Here is a 22,238-nt window from a genome sequence, read left to right on the forward strand (position 1 = left end):
GGGTGTGGCCCGCCTCTGAATATAAGCAGCCTTCTGGCTTTTTACTCTCTCTGGATCCTGCGGCTGCCTCCTGTCACCTCATCTCCAGTTCTTGGGACTTGAACTGTCAGCTTATCTGCTGAACTTGGGATTCCTCGATCTGCACGGCTTGTGAGCAGAAGCCCTGCTCTCTGACCTGCCAATCTTGGGCCTTGCCAGCTTCTGTGGCTGTGTGACTTGGGAGAGGCCTCTACCCTGATCCACGGACTTGGGATGTTCTAGCCTCTACAATTGCGTGAGCTGTTTCCTTGATATAAATCTCTCTGTATATATATATTTATACGCTTTACTGGTTACTTCTCTAGAGAACCCAACCTAAGACAACCACTATAAATTATGTGGCCTAAGTTAAAACTGAGCTTTTATGTTTAATATGCAATTGTAGTAAAAAATAAAAACAATCTCCTTCTGATAACACATTTGCTCCAAATGTCAAAGATACTGCACAGGTGTGTGTGTGTGTAGATACACACGCACACATGCACAAGTGTATCACATATATACAGACACACACACACACAAACTTATATTATTGGCTCAGGGGTTAATAGCTCGGCTACTAACCAAAAGGTCAGCAGTTAGAATCCACCAGCCGCTCCTTGGAAACCCTAATGAGGCAGTTCCACTCTGTCCTATAGGGTTGCTGTAAGTCGGAATCAACTCCATGGCAATGAGTTTGGTTTCTGCTATATTACATGCTACTTCACTGTCATGGTTATCATATTTTCAGATCTCAGAGTAGCCCATCTTGGTATGATTGATTCAGGGCTTGAACACAGACCTCAAGTCCTCATCCTGGAGGTCAGATCTTTGTGTCGGATCAAATGGATGACCCTGACCAGTAATATTTCACAGTCTATTAATGTCAGTACTCCCTATTATTAAGGTATCTGTCTAATAACTACAATTAAACTCTTAAGGTGTATGGTGCTTTAAATCTATCATTATCAATATCCATTATCTCATGCAAATCTTAGGCACCCTAAGGCACTATGTTCATTTTATAGATGACAAAACCAAGTATTCAAGAATATAAGCACCTGTCCCAAGGACACAGAGTAAATGATGGGCCAGGAATCCAAATACACACTAATGATGTGCTATATGCTTCTCACTATACAAAACCCAACATCATCTCTGATCAACTGTTATCATAGAAGAGGGAAAGGGGAGGATGGTTAGAACCACCATACTCCATTTATCTACCACTCCAGCACGCACTAAGTGGATGAGGGAGTCAATAAAGGACTCCTTTATAGGGACAGACTGGAAAACTGGAAGCAAGTGAAATTGTGAAGTCTGAGTCTTAAGGTTAACAACTAAACCCAAGAGAAATCTTTTGCCCACCGGAATGAAAAAAAATAAATTCTATTTTATAAGAACAACCATCTGACCAGTGAGCTCTCTACTGAAGGGTCTTTAACGGACATCTTTCTTTGCTGTTGCTCAGGTTCTAACATCTAGCTTTAAGAACATTATTTTAGGAATACGAATGGGCAGAAATGAATCATTTCTCATTTGTACTGTGATACCCATTCTCAGGGAAAAACTCAAAACTTACAGTTTAGTCCAAGAAAGAATACGACAAGACATAGCAGAAGTTAGGACCTAAGAAGAAATTTGTTTACAACCCCTAAAACATTCTATAGGAGGCTAAACCAAACATATTTTAAAAAAACCCAAATCATATATTAAGAAAATTCATACCCAATGACCAATAATATCCATTTTCTTACTAGCCTTACTTAGCACTATAACATTCATTTTAAGCCAAATATCAAAAGAAAAACCTAAGTATAAGAATGTTCAATGGAATGCTACTTATAATTATGAAAAAATAATTCTCAATTTAAATGACTACCCCAGAGAATGAATAACAACCTTATAACCAAATGAGATATTAGATGCATACACAAACAAATTTGGAAAAATGGTTAAGAGTCATGTTATGCAGGAAAATGTGGGTATAAAAAACTTTCAAGCCTTCAAGATTACGTATACATATGCACATGGTTAAAGAGATCATAAAAAACGAATGTCGTTAATATAGTCAGGGTTCCAGGAATTAAAGCAGGACATTTTGCATGCCTATTTTAACAAAATTTTGATACAGCTTCATAACAAAAATACTAACAGAAGTAAAAATTACTGTTTAATACTAAGTACGAAGGAAACATCCTTGAACATCTCTACCACCCCACAATACTCACCTTTTAGGGGTAACAAGCAATGACAGGAGAGACACAGGAATTTGGTAAGGATACTGATTTGTACAGTCTTTTTTTAAGCTTAAAATATATTGTTTTGCTTTATTGAAAAAAAAGAAACTTGATTTAAAAAAACAAAACTAAAGTACACTTTGAAATATAAAATCAGTACACTTCTAGTTTTTAAACTTAACATTAGTATTTCTTACCAAAGTAATATTCTCAGGCTCAGTGTATCAAAGTCACTCTGGCAAACTTTGTGATGATAAACATGTAGATAAAAATGTAGCGTATAAAAAATAATAATAATACATAAGCTGGGTCTAGAGGAAGAAAAAGGGCAAACTTCCTCCTAACTCAATTACCACGACAAAGGGTTCTCCCTTGGCAGGAATACAGAAGAAACTGTATGTAATTCACTGCCTGTAAGCAAAAAGAAGAGGAGTAATCCAAAAGACACTTTAATACCAAATTATTCTCCTTGTATAATATGGGAGCCAAGCTTCCAAGATGGCCCCAGTGATCACCATTCTCCTGGTACTCAGACTCTTGGACAGTCTCTCATTGAACCAGGGTTGGTCTACGTGACCAGTAGAATAGCACAGAAGTGATGGTTATGTCACTTCCAAGATTAGGTTATAAAAGACACTGCAGCTTCCATCCTGGTGTCTGTCTGTCTTGGATCACTTGCTCTGGGGGAAAGCCAGCTGGCCTGTTGTAAGCAGTCCTATTGAGAGGCCCACATGGAGAGGAAATGAGGCCTGCTGACAACCACATGAGTAAGCTTAGAAGTAAATCCTTCATCCCAAGTCCTGTCCTTAGTCCTGGCTAACAGCCTGACCACAACTTCATGAAAGATCCTAAACCAAAGCCAGCCAGCTAAGCTACTTCTGATTTCCTGACTCATGAACTGTTAAGACAATAATTATTTGTCGTTCTAAGCTGCTAAGTTTTTGGGTAATTCATTACACAGCAACAGATAATTAATACATAAAAAACTGATTAATGTACAAAAGCGATCAATGGTAGGGAACCCCCCCCCCAAATCAAATTTAATATCCCATGAACAGACAAGAGACATTCCAGGATTAGTTACCTGTACAATTGGTGGAGTTGTCTGTGAATAAGGTGATGTCACACCATAGACAGCTGGACATGTCTGACCTTGATAATATATGGTTGCTTGAGACTGTGCAGGAGAGTACTGCTGCTGTACGCTGCTGACAGACTGTTGGTTTGAATCCCAAACACCATAATTCTGTCCCTGGACTGGGCCTGGGGCCGGCACTGGCAAAACAGCGACACTGGAGTCTTGGTGTACCACACCATCGCTCTGGGCCACATACTGTGAACTGGAAACTTCCACAGGGGCTGTCACATGTGTCACCACTGGCACTGGTGGAGGGGCAGCAAGGGGTTCTGCAGAATGTCCCACCAAGGGCTGAGCATGATCATAAGGAGCAGGAGAGCACACAGGGTCCATGCTGGGTGTGGGCAGGAGCACCTTTCCAGCATTAGGGTTGCTGGGATCCACATAGGCTTGCATGGGATAACCTGGTGGGTAGCCAGCAAAGGGGTGATGAGGGGCATTGTAGCCAAGAGAGTCATAGGGCAGGGGAGATGTCATTCCTAGGTTCTGCATCTGCTGCTGTTGTTTCTGAGCCTCTCGTTGAGCCACCTCTTGCTCAAATAACTTCCGGCGCTCCTCTGTAGAAAGTTTATTGCGGTCTTTAATTCGTACTTTCTTTTTAGAAGTTGGTGTATCATATCTAGAAAGAAAACAATAAGAGGACACAGAAAGTTTCTCCCTAAATTGTAGATGTAACCAAAGCACTAATAAGTGTTATGTGGCTCATCAGTAAACCACTAACTATACCAAATCCAATTTGACATTAGTTGAAAATTACACTCAAAATTACTGAAAGAGTCTTGAAGACAGGATAGAACCTCAAGGGTAATGACACTTAGATGGACATAACTTAATCTCTAGGCTCAGATTCTAGAGCTTCAAATTAAAGATACATACAGCATCCTAAATAGATTCTTCTTTATAGTTAGGGGATAGTTCTATAATTATAAATTCTGAAATTAAAACAAAACCCAAAATAAACAACAAAGGTTACAGAGTTTGATGTATGTCTGACCACATACATTTCTAACAAATATCAACAAGGGAGGGTTAACTGAAAGGGAAGTATGCATATACAAAAGTATGGAGAGTTAGATGTACACTCTCCTCTGTACACTACCAAGTACAGTCTCTTACTGCTAGCCTAATACACTGTGATGGTTTTGACAAGTATCCCAGTAGGCCCACAAGGAACAGTCAGCTCTAACATTCACAAGAAGAGATCTGAAGGCTTAAAAGATTGTTTTGTGAACTTCTATGTAGAGAATGAAACTCCTAAGAAAGTTCCCTTGGCAAAAATAAGCAAAGAAAACTAATGTCAAGATGTTTCATTGTCAAGAGGTTGTTAACTCTAGAAACAACTTCACAGATAAAGACCTAACATTTATCGAAGCAGCAACAACAACAAAAAAAAGTATGGTCTATAACCCGCCAAGCTGAAAATTTCCTATAAAGTATTAGTGGGGTGGTAGCAGCACTCTTTGATGCCTGGCAGAAACAAATGCAAATTATCTACAGAAGAGAGCCCCTCAAAGCCAGGCTTCAATGAACTCTCACAGGCAGAAGTTCTAAGGAACACGAATTCATTACAAAATACATTATTTTACGTATATGAAACAAATAAGAGGAACAGAGCTACGAAAACTGCTGATACTAGAATCATCCAATAAAAAGCATAAAAGAAGTATGTTTAATATGCTTAATGAAATAAAAACGCTATTAAAAATATGACTAAGAAACAAGACCACCAAGTTTATAAGGCAGATTTGGAAAAAGAACCCTAAGAAACATCTAGAATAAAACTCAATCATCATATAAAATTGAGCATTCACATACCTGACAACTCAGAAATTCTACTCATAGATGTATACTGAACAGAAAATCCTGCACATGTACAAAAACCATGTATAAGATCCTTCACAGTAGCATTATTCAAATAGCAAAAGCTTGAAAACAACCTGAATGCTCACCAACAGGAGAGTGGATGAATCAACTGTGGTATACTCACATAACAAAATGTTATACAGCAGTGAAAATGAATAAGCTAAAAAGACATAATATGGATAATACTTAGCAACATAATAACAAGTGAAAACAAAGTACTTCCAAATTAAATACAGAATGATAGCCTTTTTATAAAGTAAAAATAATTAAAAATTATATATTTTAAGGAATATATATAGATGACAGAAAACTATTTTAAAAAAAAAGGAAAGCAGGGGAATAATGAATCCAGGATTCAAGATGGTGTGACCTCAAGGTGGTAAAGGTATAGGATTGGACAAACAGGAGTGACGTAGCAAGTATTACATGATTGTTAAGATCCTAGCTTTCACGTTGGGATCTCTAGTGCTCATTACATTTTAACAAATAAATGAAGACAAGGTCCACACATAGATTAATGATAAGTGTCATGAACAAAGGAATAATCCAATAATCGAACTAATTCAGTGCCCCTAATATCCACTGTAAACCCTGGTTGCATAGTGGTTAAGAGCTATGGCTGTTAACCAAAAGGCTGGCAGTTCGAATCCACCAGGCGCTCCTTGGAAACCATATGGGGCAGTTCTACTCTGTCCTATAGGGTTGCTATGAGTTGGAATCGACTCAACGGCAATGGTTTTTGTTTTTTTTTTTTGGTTTTAAGGTCCACTGTAGAGTTAAACAGGAGATTAGATCTGAAGAGAATTAGTAACTTGGAAAACGATATTCAAATTTAAAAAGCCCAATGAATTCCAACCAGGTAAAAGAAAAGGAAATCCTCACATAAACATACAGCAGCAGAACACCAAAAACAAAGAAAACATCTTAAAACTAGAATAAGAGAAAAGCCAGATTACTTAAAGAGGCACAACAATTAAGCCATCAGCAAGTTTCACAATAACAGTAACAGAAGACAAGACTGAAAGAAGGCAGACTCAAATGCTATATATTGCATGATATTATGTATACAATATTCTGGAAAAGACAAAACTAGCGGATCAAAAAAGAGATCAGTGGTTGCCAAAAGTTAGGGAGGGGACTGACTACAAAGGGGCACAGGGTAATTTTTTTCATGTGAAGGAAGTGTTCTATATCATGATTGTGGTAGTGGCTATACAACTGTATGCATTTGACAAAGCTCAGTAAATTATACGCTTAAAATGATAACTTTTACTGTGTAAGCTTTATTTCATCACTTATACCTGATGATGAAATAAAGCTGATTTAAATGAGGGTGAGCACCTGGAATAACAAAGGAAGAAGGAGAGTCAGGAATTAGAGAAGGAAATGGAATGTGTGCCTGGCTGCTTCCATGAACAACTGCCTCCTTTGCCACGGGACCATCAGAAGAACTAGACGGTGCCCAGCTACCATTACTGAACGTTTTGATCAAAGATTCTATAGAAGAACCCATATCAAAAGGGGGAAAACTGCAAAAACAAAGTGTCAAATTCTTAATAGAATCTAGACTTTCTAGAGCCAGTGAGGCTGGATGAACCCCTGAAACTATTGCTCTGAGGTAGTCTTTAAACCTTAAACCAAAATTATCCCTTGAAGTCTTCTCTGAACCAAACAATAGTTTAGCTTAATTAGTAAACTATATCCCCCTTCAGCATGGTACTCTTTCAGAGAATTACCGATTTGGGATCAAACAGACAACAGTATCACGAAAGGTCAGATGAGAAGCTTAGGAGGCAGTGAGTTTATGTTAATGGCGATGGAATAATTTGGAAAAGGACAGCAAGAAGGGTTACATGACTTGAAGAATATAATCAATGTCAGTGAATTGTACATGAAAAATTTTAATAGTGTATCTTTTGTTGTGTATATTTTCATAAAAAAATCAAATAAGATAAAAAAAGAGGGTGTGCAATGCAAACAAAAATAAGTGAAAAAGACGTTTCAGACAAAAACTGAAATATTATGAACAGAAAGTCACTATAGAAAACTTTAAAAAGATACTGCAAAACAACTAAAATGATCCAAAATTGAAGGTCTGAGATAATAAGGTAAGAAGAACAAAGAAAATGGTAAACTTGGGTAAACAAACAAACTGAATAAGCCAGTTTGTATGTATACACACACACACACGTATACACACACACACACACGCGCGCGCGCACACACACACACTCTCTCTCTCAACAAAATTAATGACAACTGATTGTCGCGAAGAGGGGGACAAGAAGGAATTATAATATTGGACAGCAATAGCATACAACTTGGGAAGGTTCCATGATCAGCCCTGAGACTATAGTCCACAGATACTCTTCTAACTTATAACAGAAGCCATTCCTGGAGAGCATCTTTCAGCCAAATAATATACAGGCCTATAAAATAAACAATAACAACTGTAAGGAAAGTGCTCCTTAGAACAATCACCTATGTGAGACCAAGAGGGCAACATCTGCCCAAAAGCAAAGATGAGAAGGCAGGAAGGGGCCAGAAAACCAGATGAATGGAAATGAGGAACTCAGGGTAGTAAGGGGGAGAGTGCTGACACACCGTGGGGATTTCAACCAATGTCATGAACAAATTGTGTGTAATTATTGAATGGGAAACTAATTTGCTCTGTAAACCTTCATCTAAAGCTCAATAAAATAAATAAATAAATAAAGTGTCTTCTGTTGTTGTTGTTTGGTGCCGTCAAGTTGATTCCAACTCACAGTGACCCCATGTGACAGAGGAGAACTGCCCCATAGGGTTTTCTTGGCTGTAATATTTATGAAAACTGATTGCCAGATCTTTCTCCTTCAGAGTAGACGAGTGTGCTTAAACAGCTAACCTTTCACTTAGCAGCCAAGTGTATAACCATTTGCAACATCAGGCTCCTTGATACTAACTTTAGACTTTATTAAACTGACGGAAAAAATCAGCTAAAGCATTAACACAATGGATTTAAAAAAAATCAGTTATAAATTATTTATCAGACACAGAAAGGATGAAAGTAAAGAAGATATACACCCACTCCTCACTTATGACTATCTTTTTAGCCAACATTTCACATTTACAACAACAGCAAAAAATTTACTATCCAATTATTTTGCACATTAACAACAGCAGTAACGAACGCCAAGGTGCAAGGTGAGGGTGATGCTGGCTGTGATGGTTAAGGTTAAATCCCTATTAACCAGAAGACAGCATATGTCTCCTAATATCAAAGAAACTTTAAAGCAGCCTATAAAACAAGTCTCAGTAACAATTCCAATAACTGATATTATACAGACCAATTAATGTAATTAAGTGTGAATTTTAACAAGAAACAAATTTAAACACACTTTGAAAATCAATGGAAATTAAAAACTATTGTGAACTAGTCTATAATGAAGTTGCATTATCAAAAGTCTAGTTTAAGCGGTATATATGCGGAAATTTGGAGTCCCTGGGTGGCACAAATGGTTAACTGCTCAACTACTAATGGAAAGGTTGGTAGTTTGAAACCACCCAGAGGCACCTTGCAAGAAAGGCCTGGCAATCTGCTTCTAAAAGGTCATAGTCTTGAAAACCGTAGGGAGTACAGTTCTACTCTGCACCCATGGGGTCACCACGACTCAGAATTAACTCTGGCTTTTTTTTTTTTTAAATGTGGAAATTTATATCCTTAATTGCTTTTATCCAAAAAGAAAAAAATGCTGACAAGTAATGAGCTAGGCATCCCAATTAACAAGGTAAAAAATATATAATAAAAAAATAGAAGGAAGGAAATAAAACACAAGTAGAAATCAATTACTAAGAAATGGTATCATCTGGCGATTTGTACTAGAGGCCTTACTAGCAGAGTAAAACAAGAACAAGGCATGAGGATAAGAAAGGAAAAACAAAGCATATTCATATAAAATAGACTGTTAACATAGAAAAACTATGTTAACATAGTAAAAACTGTTAGAATTCATAAAAGTTTTGCATGATTGTGAAACACAAGAGCAATATACACCAGCAATAAACCGAAAATGTAACAAAAAATCAGGGTTTCTAGAAATAAATATACCAAAATGTGTACGTCTTTTTGAATAAAACGATAAAAATTAAAGAGATGAAAGCAGGCCTCAATCTTTGTTAAAAACATTAAAGACCTAACTAAACAGAGATACAAATAAGCAATATCGTCAAGATGACAACTCTTCACAAAACCATCTTTTCATGGGGTGAAGGGGAGAAACCTGACAAGCAGATCCTAAGGAAGAAAGAAAGTCGGAGAAAAGACAAGACATCTCAGAAGATCAAAAAAGAGAGGGCTTTTCCCTACTTGCTATCAATACTTAAAATAAAAGCTTCAGTCATTATGAGTCCAGAAACAGATCCTCCCATATAGGAAAACTTGCCAGAGAGAGGCAGCACTACAGATGAGTGGAGAAAGGATGGGCTTTCAGGTTAATGGTACTGAGACAACTTAGTACTCACACAGAAAAAAGAAAATGAAACTGGATCCCTCCCTTACAACATATTCAAAAATTAATTCCAAATGGATTAAGGATTTAAATGTAAAAGGCAAAACTTCTAATCTCTTAGAAGAAAATATAAAAGAATACTATCATCTAAAGGGTAGGAAAGAATTTCTTAAAACACAAAAAGTACTAACCATAAAAAAATGATTGATATATTCCATTATACTATTTATAACTTCTGTATATCAAAAGCCACAAAAAATAGTCAAAAGATAAGCCATAAACTAGGAAGAAATACTTGTAAAAATTATCACCGAAACAGAATATCTGAACTATATGTAAGAGAAATTCTGAAACTCATAAAAGACAAATGACTCAATAAATGAGCAACATACACACAAAAGACACTTCACAGTAGAAGAAACACGAATGGCCAATAAACATGGTAAAATGATCAATCTATTCAGTAATAAGGAGAATGTTTGAATTAAAACCATGCTGAGCTACATTACACAGCCAAACAAAAAACCAAACTCATCGCTGTCCGACTCATAGTCACCCTATAGGGCAGGGTAGAACTGCCCCATAGGGTTTTGAAGGCTGTAAATCTTTACGGAAGCAGACTGCCACATCTTTCTCTCGCGGAGCAGCTGGTGGGCTTGAACTGCCAATCTTTTGGTTAGCAGCTGAACGCTTTAACCACTACAACACTAGGGCTCCTATTACATAGCCAGACAGCCCAAAATTAAAAATTCTGACAATTGCATTATATGAATGGTAGATTTCAGTTTTTTATAAAGCAAATTTAATTTAAAAAGGGCTTCTCTGGAATGAATGTTTTCTAGCCCTCCACCGGCCTGTTTTTCTACCCACATGACAAGAGACTCTCAGATCTAGTGATCAGTATTTTGATCGAAACAGCATTTAAGATTCACTAGAAAACAAAGTAATGACTTTAGAAGAATTACCATTATCTTTGAAGACTTACCTCCTACCAAGCCCCCTTCCCCTTTAAAGAACAAATTTTTGGCTCCCCAAATAGCATCAGATGTTCTCAAGTAGAAACCATCCAAGTACCAAAAGTCCATTAGTCTTCACAGCTATTATTACTGTCAAAGGAGAATCTGTCTCAAGATTTATCTTATCAGTAAAATTTTATATTCAATCATCAAGAGAATTATTCCAAAAAACCTTGGTGCCCAAAATCAGAAGTATATGACTCAGGCACTTGTTGACTGCTCAGAAAAGAGAGCAACTCACACAGGCCACTTACCTGTCATCTGGCCTTTTTGTTCCCCGCTCATAAGCAGAAGAGGGTGGTGAGAGGGAGCCCCTTCGTTTCCTTTTCTCTTTATTTTGAATTTGCTTGTCTGGGTCTCTCTCTCTTGACCTGTTAGGAGTCTTTGGGGCAGCTGTTTGATCTCTGAAGCCAACAGCATCCCTTCCTCGTTCAGTTACTACGGGAAAAGGGTTTTAAAAAAGCTTACTTGGTAGATTTTTATCCATCATTGTAATAGTACATCAACTGTATAATAAAATTTTTATCCAACAAATAAATCTACCCTCATCTACCCAGTCCTGAATTTGGATGAGACAAAGATCTTGTCTGTGTGTGTGCATATTCTACTTCCTAAAAGTCTCTCCTAATCACTGCCCTTTTCTTCTTTTCCCCACAGAAGTCTCTACTGAAGCCTTCAACATTTCTAACAACTTCTCTGGAACACGTGCGTGCAAGATGTTCCCGTTATCTTTAGCAGGCAATCTGTGTGCCTATTCAAAATGTGGTCTTCAATTGCCCCTATAAGTTCCGTTTTTACAATTTATAGAAAAGCAGCATGGCATGCTAAGCACAAAAACCTTAATAGGAAAAGTCTCCATAATTTAAAAAAAAAAAAAAAAGACAACTTTTTATGAACTACGACTTCAAAGGGAAAAAATTTATGACACAGGCGATCACTTAGGAAGTTATCAAAGCCAGCAAGATGCATTTCAAAAACAAAACAAAATGCCAGCCACCTATTTAAAGACGGTATTACTAACCTTCATTCTCAATGTCTCTCTACCTAGAATGGTTCTCACTCTTGCTGTCCTCACTTGCCCAATTTCATCGCCTCTGCTCCTAAAAGCTATCCTAAGTACTATTTTTCACTGATCTCTCCTCGTTTCTCATCTTCCAAGTAAGTCCAATAAATGCCACCACTGAACATTTAAATATAAATTGACTGGAATTCTATGGTGCTACTTTATGTATGTTAGTACTGTCACCTGATTATTCAAATCACGGTACTCGTTTATATATATATATATACTACTTTAGATGAAGGTTTACAGAACAAACAGTTTCTCATTAAACAGTCAGTACACATATTCTTTTAAGACATTGGTTAACAACCACACAACTTGTCAACACTCTCCCTTCTCGACCTTGGAGAACCTTTTTTTTTTTTTAGTGAAAATATACATAGCCAAAGTTACACCATTTCAAAACTTACTACATGTACAATTCAGTGACATTGATTACATTCTTCCAGTTGTGCTGCAATTCTCACTATCCTTTTCCAAATTATTCCCTCACCATTATCTTCAACTCACTGCCCCCTAGGCTTCCCATCAAACCTTTTGAGTTGCTGTTGTCAATTTGATCTCACATAGGTAGTTTTTTTTTTGTTCCTGAGATGAAGGTTTGCAGAACAAATAGTTTCTCATTAAACAGTTAGTACACATATTGCCCTATGACTATGGTTAACATGACATGTCAACACTGTCCCTTCTCAATCTTGGGTTCCCTATCACCAGCTTTCTTGTCCCTTCCTGCCTACTAGTCCTTGTCCCTGGACTGCTGTGCCTCATTAGTTCCATTTTGTTTTATAAGGCTGTCCAATCCCCAGCTGAATGGTGAGCTTCGGGAGTCACTTCACCACTGAGCTAAAAGGGTGTCCGGTGGCCATACTCTCCGGGTTTCTCCAGTCTCTTTCAGGCCAGTAAATCTGGTCTTTTTGTGTGTGTTAGAATTCTGTTCTACATCCTTCTCCAGCTCTGTCCAGGACCTCTGTTGTGATCCTGGTCAGAACAGTCAGTGGTGGTAGCCAGGCACCATCTAGCTGTACTGGACTCAGTCTGGTGGAGGCCACGGCAGCTGTGGTCCGTTAGTCCTTTGGACTAACCTTTTCCTTGTGTCCTGTTCTTTACATTCTCCCTTGCTCTCGAAGGGGTGAGACCAGTGGAGTATCTTAGATGGCTGCTCACAGGCTTTTAAGACCCCAGACGCTACTCACCAAGGTAGAATGTAGAACATTGTCTTTACAAACTGTGTTATGCCAATTGAGCTACATGTTCCCCGAGACCATGGTCCCCACAGCCCTCCACCCAGCAATTCAGTCCCTCAGGGAGTTTGGAAGTGTCTGTGGAGCTTCCATGACCTTTCTTTGTACAAGTTGTGCTGGCTTCCCTAGTATTGTGTACTGTCTTACCCGTCACCAAAGTTCCCACTTATCTGTTGTCTATTTAGTCCCTTCCTCCACCCCTCCCATCCCTCGTAACCAACAAAGATGAAATCACTTTATTCTTAAAGAGAGAACTTCTTATAAAATATCTGACATTGTCAATAAATATTTACTGTTTTTTCCGTTACTCTTTTCAGAAAAAAATATGCTATCAGTTGTTTTTTTCCCCCAGCAGTAGGGTTAGGTTTGCATATGCCATTCTTGCAATTGTCATTTTAGTTAGCCAACAGCCCCGTGTATTTATAAAACAGTTAATAATCTACGGCCATGTACGGGCATTTGTCAGTGAGAAGCTAACAGAACTCATCCATACCGTACGCTGCCCAACTAAATGAACTGCTCCATCTCAAAAGGTATTAGTAAAACATCTTTTCTTTACTACATCATGGTTTAAAAAAAAAAGAAAGAATTACACCAAGAGTTTGCGTTCTGATTCTGCACCTTAGAGTATCTGAAGCAGAGGAAGTGGTCATTTCATTTATTCAGGCTGATTTCCTGAATCTCCTCAGGCTGATTTCCAGAGCTAGATTACATATTTCATGAAGTACTTTACATTTCACAATTCTTCTTCTGAATCCCCAAGGTTCTTTGAAAGTTCTAAGCTCTTTAATTGTTTGCCATCGAGGGGTAACACAGAAACCAGGCTTGAATTACAAGCATTTTCCTTATTCTAAAAGCCTGAGAGTGAGATGAGGGAATTCCACATGTGAAGGAGAGACTAATAACAAAGGGCTGCTTCCTGAAGAGAATATAGTTGTCCATTACAGACCACTGCCCACATCTCTTAGAGGACTATATCAGACTATTAGAGGTTTACAAAATATAGGTACTTAAGCTTTGCCTATCTTACTAATGGTTTCAACTCAGTGAGTGCAGAGAAGCTAACTCCGAAGATCCACTCTATAGCTATGTCACTGGTTTCACTAACCAGTACTGCTTAGCCCTGCTTTCTTCTTTTTTGAAACCATGAGCCTGCCTTCTTTCTTAAGGGAAGAATTCTTTGCAGCCCTAAGTAGGATGTCTGGCTATGAAGAAATTAAACCTACAGAATTAAAAAATACTGAAAAGATACAACAATGGAAGCAAAGGACACCTCATGGGTCTTTAACCAATACAACTATTTAAGATTATAAAAAGTTCTTCAATCCAAAAGTAAAGGAAAAGGCCAAACGATAAATAAAAATCACACTAGCTTCTTCACTCTATATTGAGTGGGGCTGGTGGGCTCAAGAAACCAATGACAGCTAAGATAACTGATCCCACTGACCGGACCCCTAAAGAAGTAGGTTGGTAAAAAGCCCAGAAACCAGTGCCCTATAGCCACTCTGTTCTTTTCTTTCTGTTACCTTCTGTAACAATGATCCTTAAAACTTCTTCAGGGGTTACTGAATCTGAGAATCTGATGAAGGTTTTGAACCTTCCCCAGAGAAATATACACATAAGATTTTGCATACAAACATCTAGAGGTAAAGCCCTGCCAGACCTCTAGGAGTAGGATTTAAGAATGTTTGCTCTAGAGGAACAAATGAAGGAAAGAAAAGCCACTAAAGGTCACGACTTCAAGGAAAGCAAGAACACAGGCAGTACAAGGGACATCTTTGGCAAAAAGTCACCAAGAAAAAATAAAACAGTGCATGTCTCCAATCCTTTATACCAAATTTCACTTACCTAACTACACATTGTCTGGCTTTTTAAAAAAAAAAGCAAAAAACTAAAGTTCTTATCAGTTACCTCTGCATGTTTCCAAAAGAATATTTGAAAGCCATATACACAGGGTATCTCTGAATACCTACTTGTGTTCTCCTTTTCAGTTTGACTCTTCTTTGGAATTCGGTATACCTCCTGCCAAAAATAAACCAGAGAAAGGGTTATTAATGTGGGGTGGAAGTAGTGATTGCTTTGAAGCTGACTGATTTTACATGGCAAGAAAGAAATAGGAAGGAACAGCCTATATTTAATTATTCTCCATAATCTGACTTATATTTGGCTTAAATAAGAATAGATTCTGGCCCCGTAAAAACATATAGCAGAAATGTATTCTAAAAAACAAGGTATGTTGTGTGTGTGTAATTTTTTTACATCTATCACAGCTTGTATGATCTCATTAGCAAAGTACCAGACTAAGTGACTGGGCATTATTTCTGGCAGTAATACACTTCCTGATAATCCTTAATTTTTGTATGCCTTCTGCATATGCATTCCTGCATATAAACTTAAGTCATCTACAGTTTCTTTACTGAGAGTATTCATAAAAGTAATTCTAAAGTCTCACTTCTTATCCCTCCTTAAAGGAAGAAAAGATTAGTAATAATCTGGCTACATAAAAACAAGAAAAATTGTAGGCGTAAAGCCAATTCCTGCTATTCACATAATTTCTTATGAAAGGAAACTCAGATTATCTACTCCCTCCTCATGTTACACATTAGAAAAGTGAGGCCCTGAAAATGCAACTAAAATTTTTCAAGTTCCACAATAATGAAATAACACGGTTAGTCTCAGAACCCAGGTGTTCTGACTTATAGTCCAATGGTTCTTTCGTAATTGCCAGTCCTTCGAGCAGAATTTTTAACAAAGTAAAGTGATTATACATCAAGGGGTAACATGAATGAAGCCAACTCAGATAAACATTTTCTACAATGGCTTCTGTGACTTGTGGGAGTGACATCATTCCAAACAGACTGCCATATTGTGCAGGCTAATATTAATACTATTTATTTACAAGATAAAATAATCTTAAGAAATGTCATAGTTATCTTCACATGGCTGCTGTCTCAAGTGATTGTTAACCCCTCAGAGGGGCCTAAAAGATCTGCTTCCTCAGCCCAGCCAATTCTCTTTAATATCATCCTATTTTACTGCTTTAGTGTTCATGTGTTCCCCCAACATACACAACACACACACAATCTCTCAAAATTAATTTTTAATAAGAGCCCAGACTGTCTTACTCTTTGCTGTATCTCTAGCACTAAGAATAGTGTCTAGCATATATTCTACACTCAAAAACTTACTGAATGGACCAACAAGTAAAATTCTACCTCTAATTTGTAGAAATCACCCACACAGTGCTACATAAACTCAAAGTATTGCGTGTACCTCATGCTTCTTTATCACTAAACCTTTACTATCAGTCTCTCTTATCCCTGGGAAGAACACTGTTCACAGGTCTCACCTACAACCACAAAATATTGTGTGTTTTCTAAGTCAGAGTAATAAGTGTGCCTTGCAACATTTTTAAAGTTCCTTTCAATGCTTAGAATAGGCTGCCTTTGGCCAATCATTCCCCTTTAGTCAAAGGCTCAAACTCTATCTTCCGAAAATTGCCTGATGAACACTGAATCACTGATAAGCTCAGGAGGCACCAATACAGCCAATATACCTCTATTAAACTGTGTAAATGTGTACAGAGATGCTTTTAATATGTGGACACAAAGACAACATGATGATTATTTGTGGAAATCTGGTTTGTAATTTATATAACAAGTATTTTAGTACCAATTATGTACTAAAAGCATATATTAACAGTCTATTAGGTTTTGGATGCTGTACCAGCTTTCAAGGAGTTCACAGGCTATAGAAATAATGGCTGACAAATTTTTCTGTGTGCCAGGTCCTTTCAGAACATTCTCAAATAATATTACACCACTATGAGAGATAGTATTACTATATTTATTGTACATACAAAACATGCTCAGAGAGCTTAAGTAACTCTCTCAGGGTCACACTTTGAGTTATATATCCAACTTAGGATTCAAACCTAGATTTGTCTCTACCCAAAGGGCACATTCTTAACCACTATTACCTCATAAGCACTCAGGAGAAAGAGAAAGTAAACATACACTATTTTACGATAGGTATGTATAAACAGTTAAGCGAAATATAAATGAGGGATACTCAAACTGGTTTGGTCTTTAGGAGGAAAGACAGGGAAAGGCATCCTGAAGGAAGTGAACATTTGAATTGTCTCGAAGGATCAGTAGAAGTTGAACAGATAAAAACAGAAAGAGGTGCAAAGTATAAACACGGCAGACTGAACAAACATGTTTATCCTCACTCTAACCTGAGGCCCTATAAAATGACAGTGAAGGAATAAAAAAGGTATAAACCCATTTGTAGCATCTTCTCTTTCTGAGAATGTTAATTACATGTGGGTACTAGATATGTGTATATATTTAAGTTTTTTTTCTCCCCCTATTCTGTGCATTGTCTGTTTCTTTCATGGTCTGTTTTGTTTGATTACTCAGAAAGGGGGGGTGAAGTATTCATGAAATAAGAATAAGATGCTACCAAAAAAAAAAAAAAAAAGAAACAGAGAATAAGCATAAGTTCTTGGTAAGGGAACATATGATAGAAAAAAGGGTTGTCTCCCAGAAAGTGGAACAAAAAAATCAAGAAGGAAAATGGAAAATAAAATTAGAAGGTAACTACCAGAAGTTCAACATCTGAATAATAAAAATTCCAGAAATAAAGAAGAGAGAAAATTAAGGGGAGGAAAGCATTAAAAACAGAAACATCCAGAATAATTAGATGGTCCCCAGCTACCATCACTGACTGCTATGACAGGGATCACAACAGAGGGTCCTGGACAGAGATGGAGAAAAATGTAGAACAAAATGTAAACTCACAAAAAAAAACCAGACTTATTGGTTTGGCAGAGACTGGAGAAAACCTGAGAGCATGGTCCCAAGACACCCTTTTAACTCAGTACTGAAGTCATTCCTGAGGTTCACCCTTCAGTCAAAGATTAGACAGGCCTATAAAACAAACAATAATACATGTAGCTCAACCGTGTATATGAGACTAAATAGGCACACCAGCCCAGGGGCAAGGACAAGAAGGCAGGAAGGGCCAGGAAAACTGAACGAATGGAAATGAGGAACCCAAGGTCGAGAAGCGGAGACTGTTGATACGTTGCAGGGTTGGCAACCAATGTCACAAAACAGTATGTCTATCAACTGTTTAATGAAAAACTAATTTGCTCTGTAAGCCTTCACCTCAAGCACAATTTAAATAAATAAATAAAAAACAAAAAAAGAAAATTTCTTAGAACTGAAAGACTAAGTTACCAGATTAAGAGGGCTCAGAGTGCCCAGCACAGCAAATAAATCAAAATCCTATCAGACTTCACTAACAATAACCAGAAAATGAGTGTAAGGTCCATATGTATGTGTACAGGTATATATGTGTACAGGCAGGTACAGATGTGCATGTGTGTGCACAGACAGCAATATTTATATGTACGTTCACATACAGATATGTGTGTACACGCATATATTTCATACAGAACACAGTTACAGATACTTCTCAGACATAACCAAACCCCTTGCAATAATGGTTTTCTGGGTTTGAAGGCTTAGGTACCTTCGTTTCTTGGGACAACTCAGTCAACTGACATAATATAGTTCACAAAGTTCATGTTCTGCATCCTAGTGAGGTGCGTAGCATCTGGGATCTTAAAAGCTTGCAAGCAGTGATCTAAGATACAACTACTGGTCTCTACTCATCCAGAGCAAAACAGGAAGAAGGAAACCGAAGTCTCAGAGAAGAAACTAGTCTACAGAAGCCATGATCTCATCTACCTTGAGACCAGAATAACTAGATGGTGCACGGCTAACACTACTGATGCTTCTGATGAGGGCCACAATAGATGGACCTTCATAGAACAGGAGAAAACTGTGAGCAGAACTCAAATTCTTAAAAAGTTGAGACTTACTGGACCAGTTGAGACTAGCGGACTCACCGAGACTATCACCCTGAGATACCTTTTAAACCCTGAACTGAAACTGTCCCCTGAAGTCACCTTTTAGCAAAATAATAGACTGGCACACAAAATAAAAGATGTTACCTGTGAGTACAGTACTCCACTAGTAAACCATCTATACGAGACCAAGACGTCAACATTTACTCTAAAGCAAAGATAAGAAGATAAGGGGGCAGGGAAACTAGAATACTAGAAACAGAACAACCAGAACACAATTAAAGAGAATGCTGACACACTGTGAAAAATGTAACTAATGTCACCGAACAACTGTATAGAAGCTGTCAAATGGAAACCTAATTTACTTTGTAAACTTTTACTGAAAACAATAAAATATTTATTAAACAAAAATCCTATCAGTCTTTATAGCAACACTGTAAGCTAGAAAATGATGCACCAATCTTGTGAACATTTTAATGGAAAATTTACTTTCAAATGATAATTATATGATTTGCCAAACAAGCAGAAATAGAACAAAGGTATTTTTTCAGATGCACAAGGTTTCAAAATTTTATCTACTGGAAAAGAATGTTGAGGATCAAAACCTCAAACGTGTCTGAGGTGAATCTTCTAAGATTCAAGTTTCTAAATTCTATGCTACATAGCTCATACATTGTCCACGGTGTGCACTGTGCCATACTAGGTACTTATAAAAAAAAATTAGTTCCTAAGAGAGTGATGGAAAAGCTTTGTAAAGTTAATGCAAATGATTATTCAGCACTTAGGACACAGATTCATATTAATACATACACGTATATAAATTCAACAACTGGGTATTCAAAACAGATAAAGCTTCAAAAAATTTCACCTCTGTACAAATAACTAGGAGGCGGTGGTTATTTTAAAAAAAAAAAAAAAAAAAAAAGCCCTACAAAAGATGTGAAGATGTCTTTCAAACCAGTCATAATTTTGAATAAAGGCATCTCCCAACAATACCATCTCTAAAACAAAAGCTTAGTTATCTGGAAACAGCATTTTCAGAGAGATGACTATAATCAGCAATACCAATTTTTTAATTAAAAACGGGTGAATGTTTTAAATATGGGTTACAGGGGAGATGATAAAGCTATTAATAGAATTAAATATCACAAGATGAGGAACCAACTTGCAAGAGATTATGAGCTTGAGGCTGAAGAGCAAGTGGAGGAGAGAACCAAGAGAAAAATAGTAACTGATATTGTGGTACTGCATGAGAGTCCCAAGAAAGAAAGTACAGGTAGAAAAGGAAGTTGATCTGGAAAGAATAAAACTAAAAGGTGAAGGGGACAGTTCTGATACTTGAGTCATACAATATGTTTTCTACTTCTTAATAAACACCTGAACAAAGTCATTTACTACTAACAAGTCATTATGTGGACCTCATATGGAACGTTTTCTTCGAGCAGTCTCAAATAGAACGCATTGGAAGTTTGTTGGCAAAGTACTGTAGCACTTTAACAGCATATCCCAAATGAACTGCTAGAACTCTATTATAGAAACAGGATTAAGAGGCAATTATGAAAGAACACTTTATACAAAATCTTCCGCAAAGGATAAAAATTTAACACTGATTTAAACTGTTACTGAGCCTCTAAGGAGATACTCATCTTAGCAAAACTCATTTTTGAAACTACTGTTTTATAAATAACACTTTAAAATCAAAATTTACGTTGAGAGTAAAATAAATATTCTGCAATAACAGATTTGTGAGGCCCTGGTGGTGCAGCGGTTAAGCACTCAGCTGCTAACCGAAAGATTGGCAGTTCAAATCCACCCAGCAGCTGTGTGGGAGAAAGACCTGGCAGTCTGCTTCCGTAAAGATTACAGTGTTGGTAACCCTATGGGGCAGTTCTACTCTGTCCTACAGGGCTGCTATGAGTCAGAATTGACCCGACGGCACAAAACAACACAACAATAACAGATTTACTTTCTGAGAGTAAGGCTAGTTTTTCTTTGCTATTAAGTACAGATCAAATCTTGTATGTACCAACCAAACCTTTTTTCCTAAGTATTTTCCTAGATGACAGCAAGACTCAGAAAGGAAAAAATAAAAATAAAAAATTGAGCAAGGTGCCACCTTCACAGCTTTTAGAGTAGACAAAAAACATCAGAAGAGCAGAAAGAGATCGAAAATATGAAAGCAGGTAAAAGGAGTCCCAGGCGAAAAGGAAATATTTTTAAGAAATAATGAAAATAAATTTTCCAGAATTAAAGATATATGAAATGCTTCTGACTGAAAAGGCTAAGAAGGCTAAACAGGAAACAAAAGGAAAAACCTAAATCTAGATGCATGAAAGTGGTAACTAAAGCAAAGATAAAATTTTAAATGCTTCCAAAGAGAAAGAAAAACTATTCTCTAAAAGAACACGAAATTAGACTGATATCACAGTTCAACAGCAACAGTAGTGTAAAAATTTTACATCCAACCAAACTGTTATTCATATACAGGTGTATATATGTCCTAGGAAAGTTTGTTATACAATGATTCAACTGATAACACTCTTGGAAACACTATGTAAATCAGAGAAACAAATCCAGGAAAATTCTGCAAGAGAGGTGGGCAGTAACCATGACCAAAATCTTGGTAAAATCTTAGTCATCTAGTGCTTCTATAAGAGAAATACCAAGTGGATGGCTTTAACAAACAGAAGTTTATTCTCTCACAGTTTAGTAGGCTAGAAGTCCAAATTCAGGGTGCCAACTCCAGGGGAAGGCTCTCTCTCTGCTGGCTCTGAAGGCAGGTCCTTGTCATTAATCTTCCCCTGGTCCAGGAGCTTCTCAGTGCAAGGACCCCAGGTCCAAAGAATGCACTTTGCTCCTGGCACTATTTTCTTGGTGGCATGAGGTCCCCCTGTCTCTCTGCTTGACTCTCTCTTTTATATCTCAAAAGAGACTGAATCAAGATACAACCTAATCTTGTAGATTGAGTCCTGCCTCATTAACATAACTGCCTCTAATCCCGCCTCATTAACATCATAGAGATAGGATTTACAACACATCCAAGACAAAATGGTGGACAACCATACAATACTGGGAATAATGGCTTAGCCAAGTTGACACACATCTTTGGGGGACATAATTCAATCCATAACAGTGAATAACTGTCTTAACAACAACACAACACAACATACTAGGACCAAAGAACAGTCTGTTCTATACAACAAAGTACTCCACATGTGACTGGTAAACAGGTGAACTACGTGACTGTAACATGAAGTTTCAATGACTCATATATGATTTTCTCCAACAAATTAATAT

At 37.3% G+C, this 22,238-nt stretch overlaps 1 protein-coding gene across 8 annotated transcripts in view; it reads right to left on the reverse strand.

Moving 5' to 3' along the window:
- The window catches only part of SETD2 (SET domain containing 2, histone lysine methyltransferase), a 141,756-nt gene that overhangs the window by 32,167 nt on the left and 87,351 nt on the right, over window positions 1-22,238 (reverse strand). For 5 of the 8 annotated variants that reach the window (XM_004368467.2, XM_023726410.1, XM_023726414.1 and 2 more), the window contains 3 exons: window positions 15,040-15,088; window positions 11,017-11,200; window positions 3,343-4,015 (listed from right to left, as the gene is read on the reverse strand). In XM_004368467.2, coding sequence (XP_004368524.1) covers window positions 3,343-4,015; window positions 11,017-11,200; window positions 15,040-15,088 — 906 coding nt within the window. Of the gene's footprint in view, window positions 1-3,342; window positions 4,016-11,016; window positions 11,201-15,039; window positions 15,089-22,238 lie in introns of those variants that run through there. The other 3 variants (XR_002823135.1, XR_002823133.1, XR_002823134.1) reach the window with 2 other exon arrangements.

This window comes from Trichechus manatus, unplaced genomic scaffold (genome assembly GCF_000243295.1).
Source record: "Trichechus manatus latirostris isolate Lorelei unplaced genomic scaffold, TriManLat1.0 scaffold00001, whole genome shotgun sequence".
In the NCBI taxonomy this organism is placed as follows: Eukaryota; Metazoa; Chordata; class Mammalia; order Sirenia; family Trichechidae; genus Trichechus; species Trichechus manatus.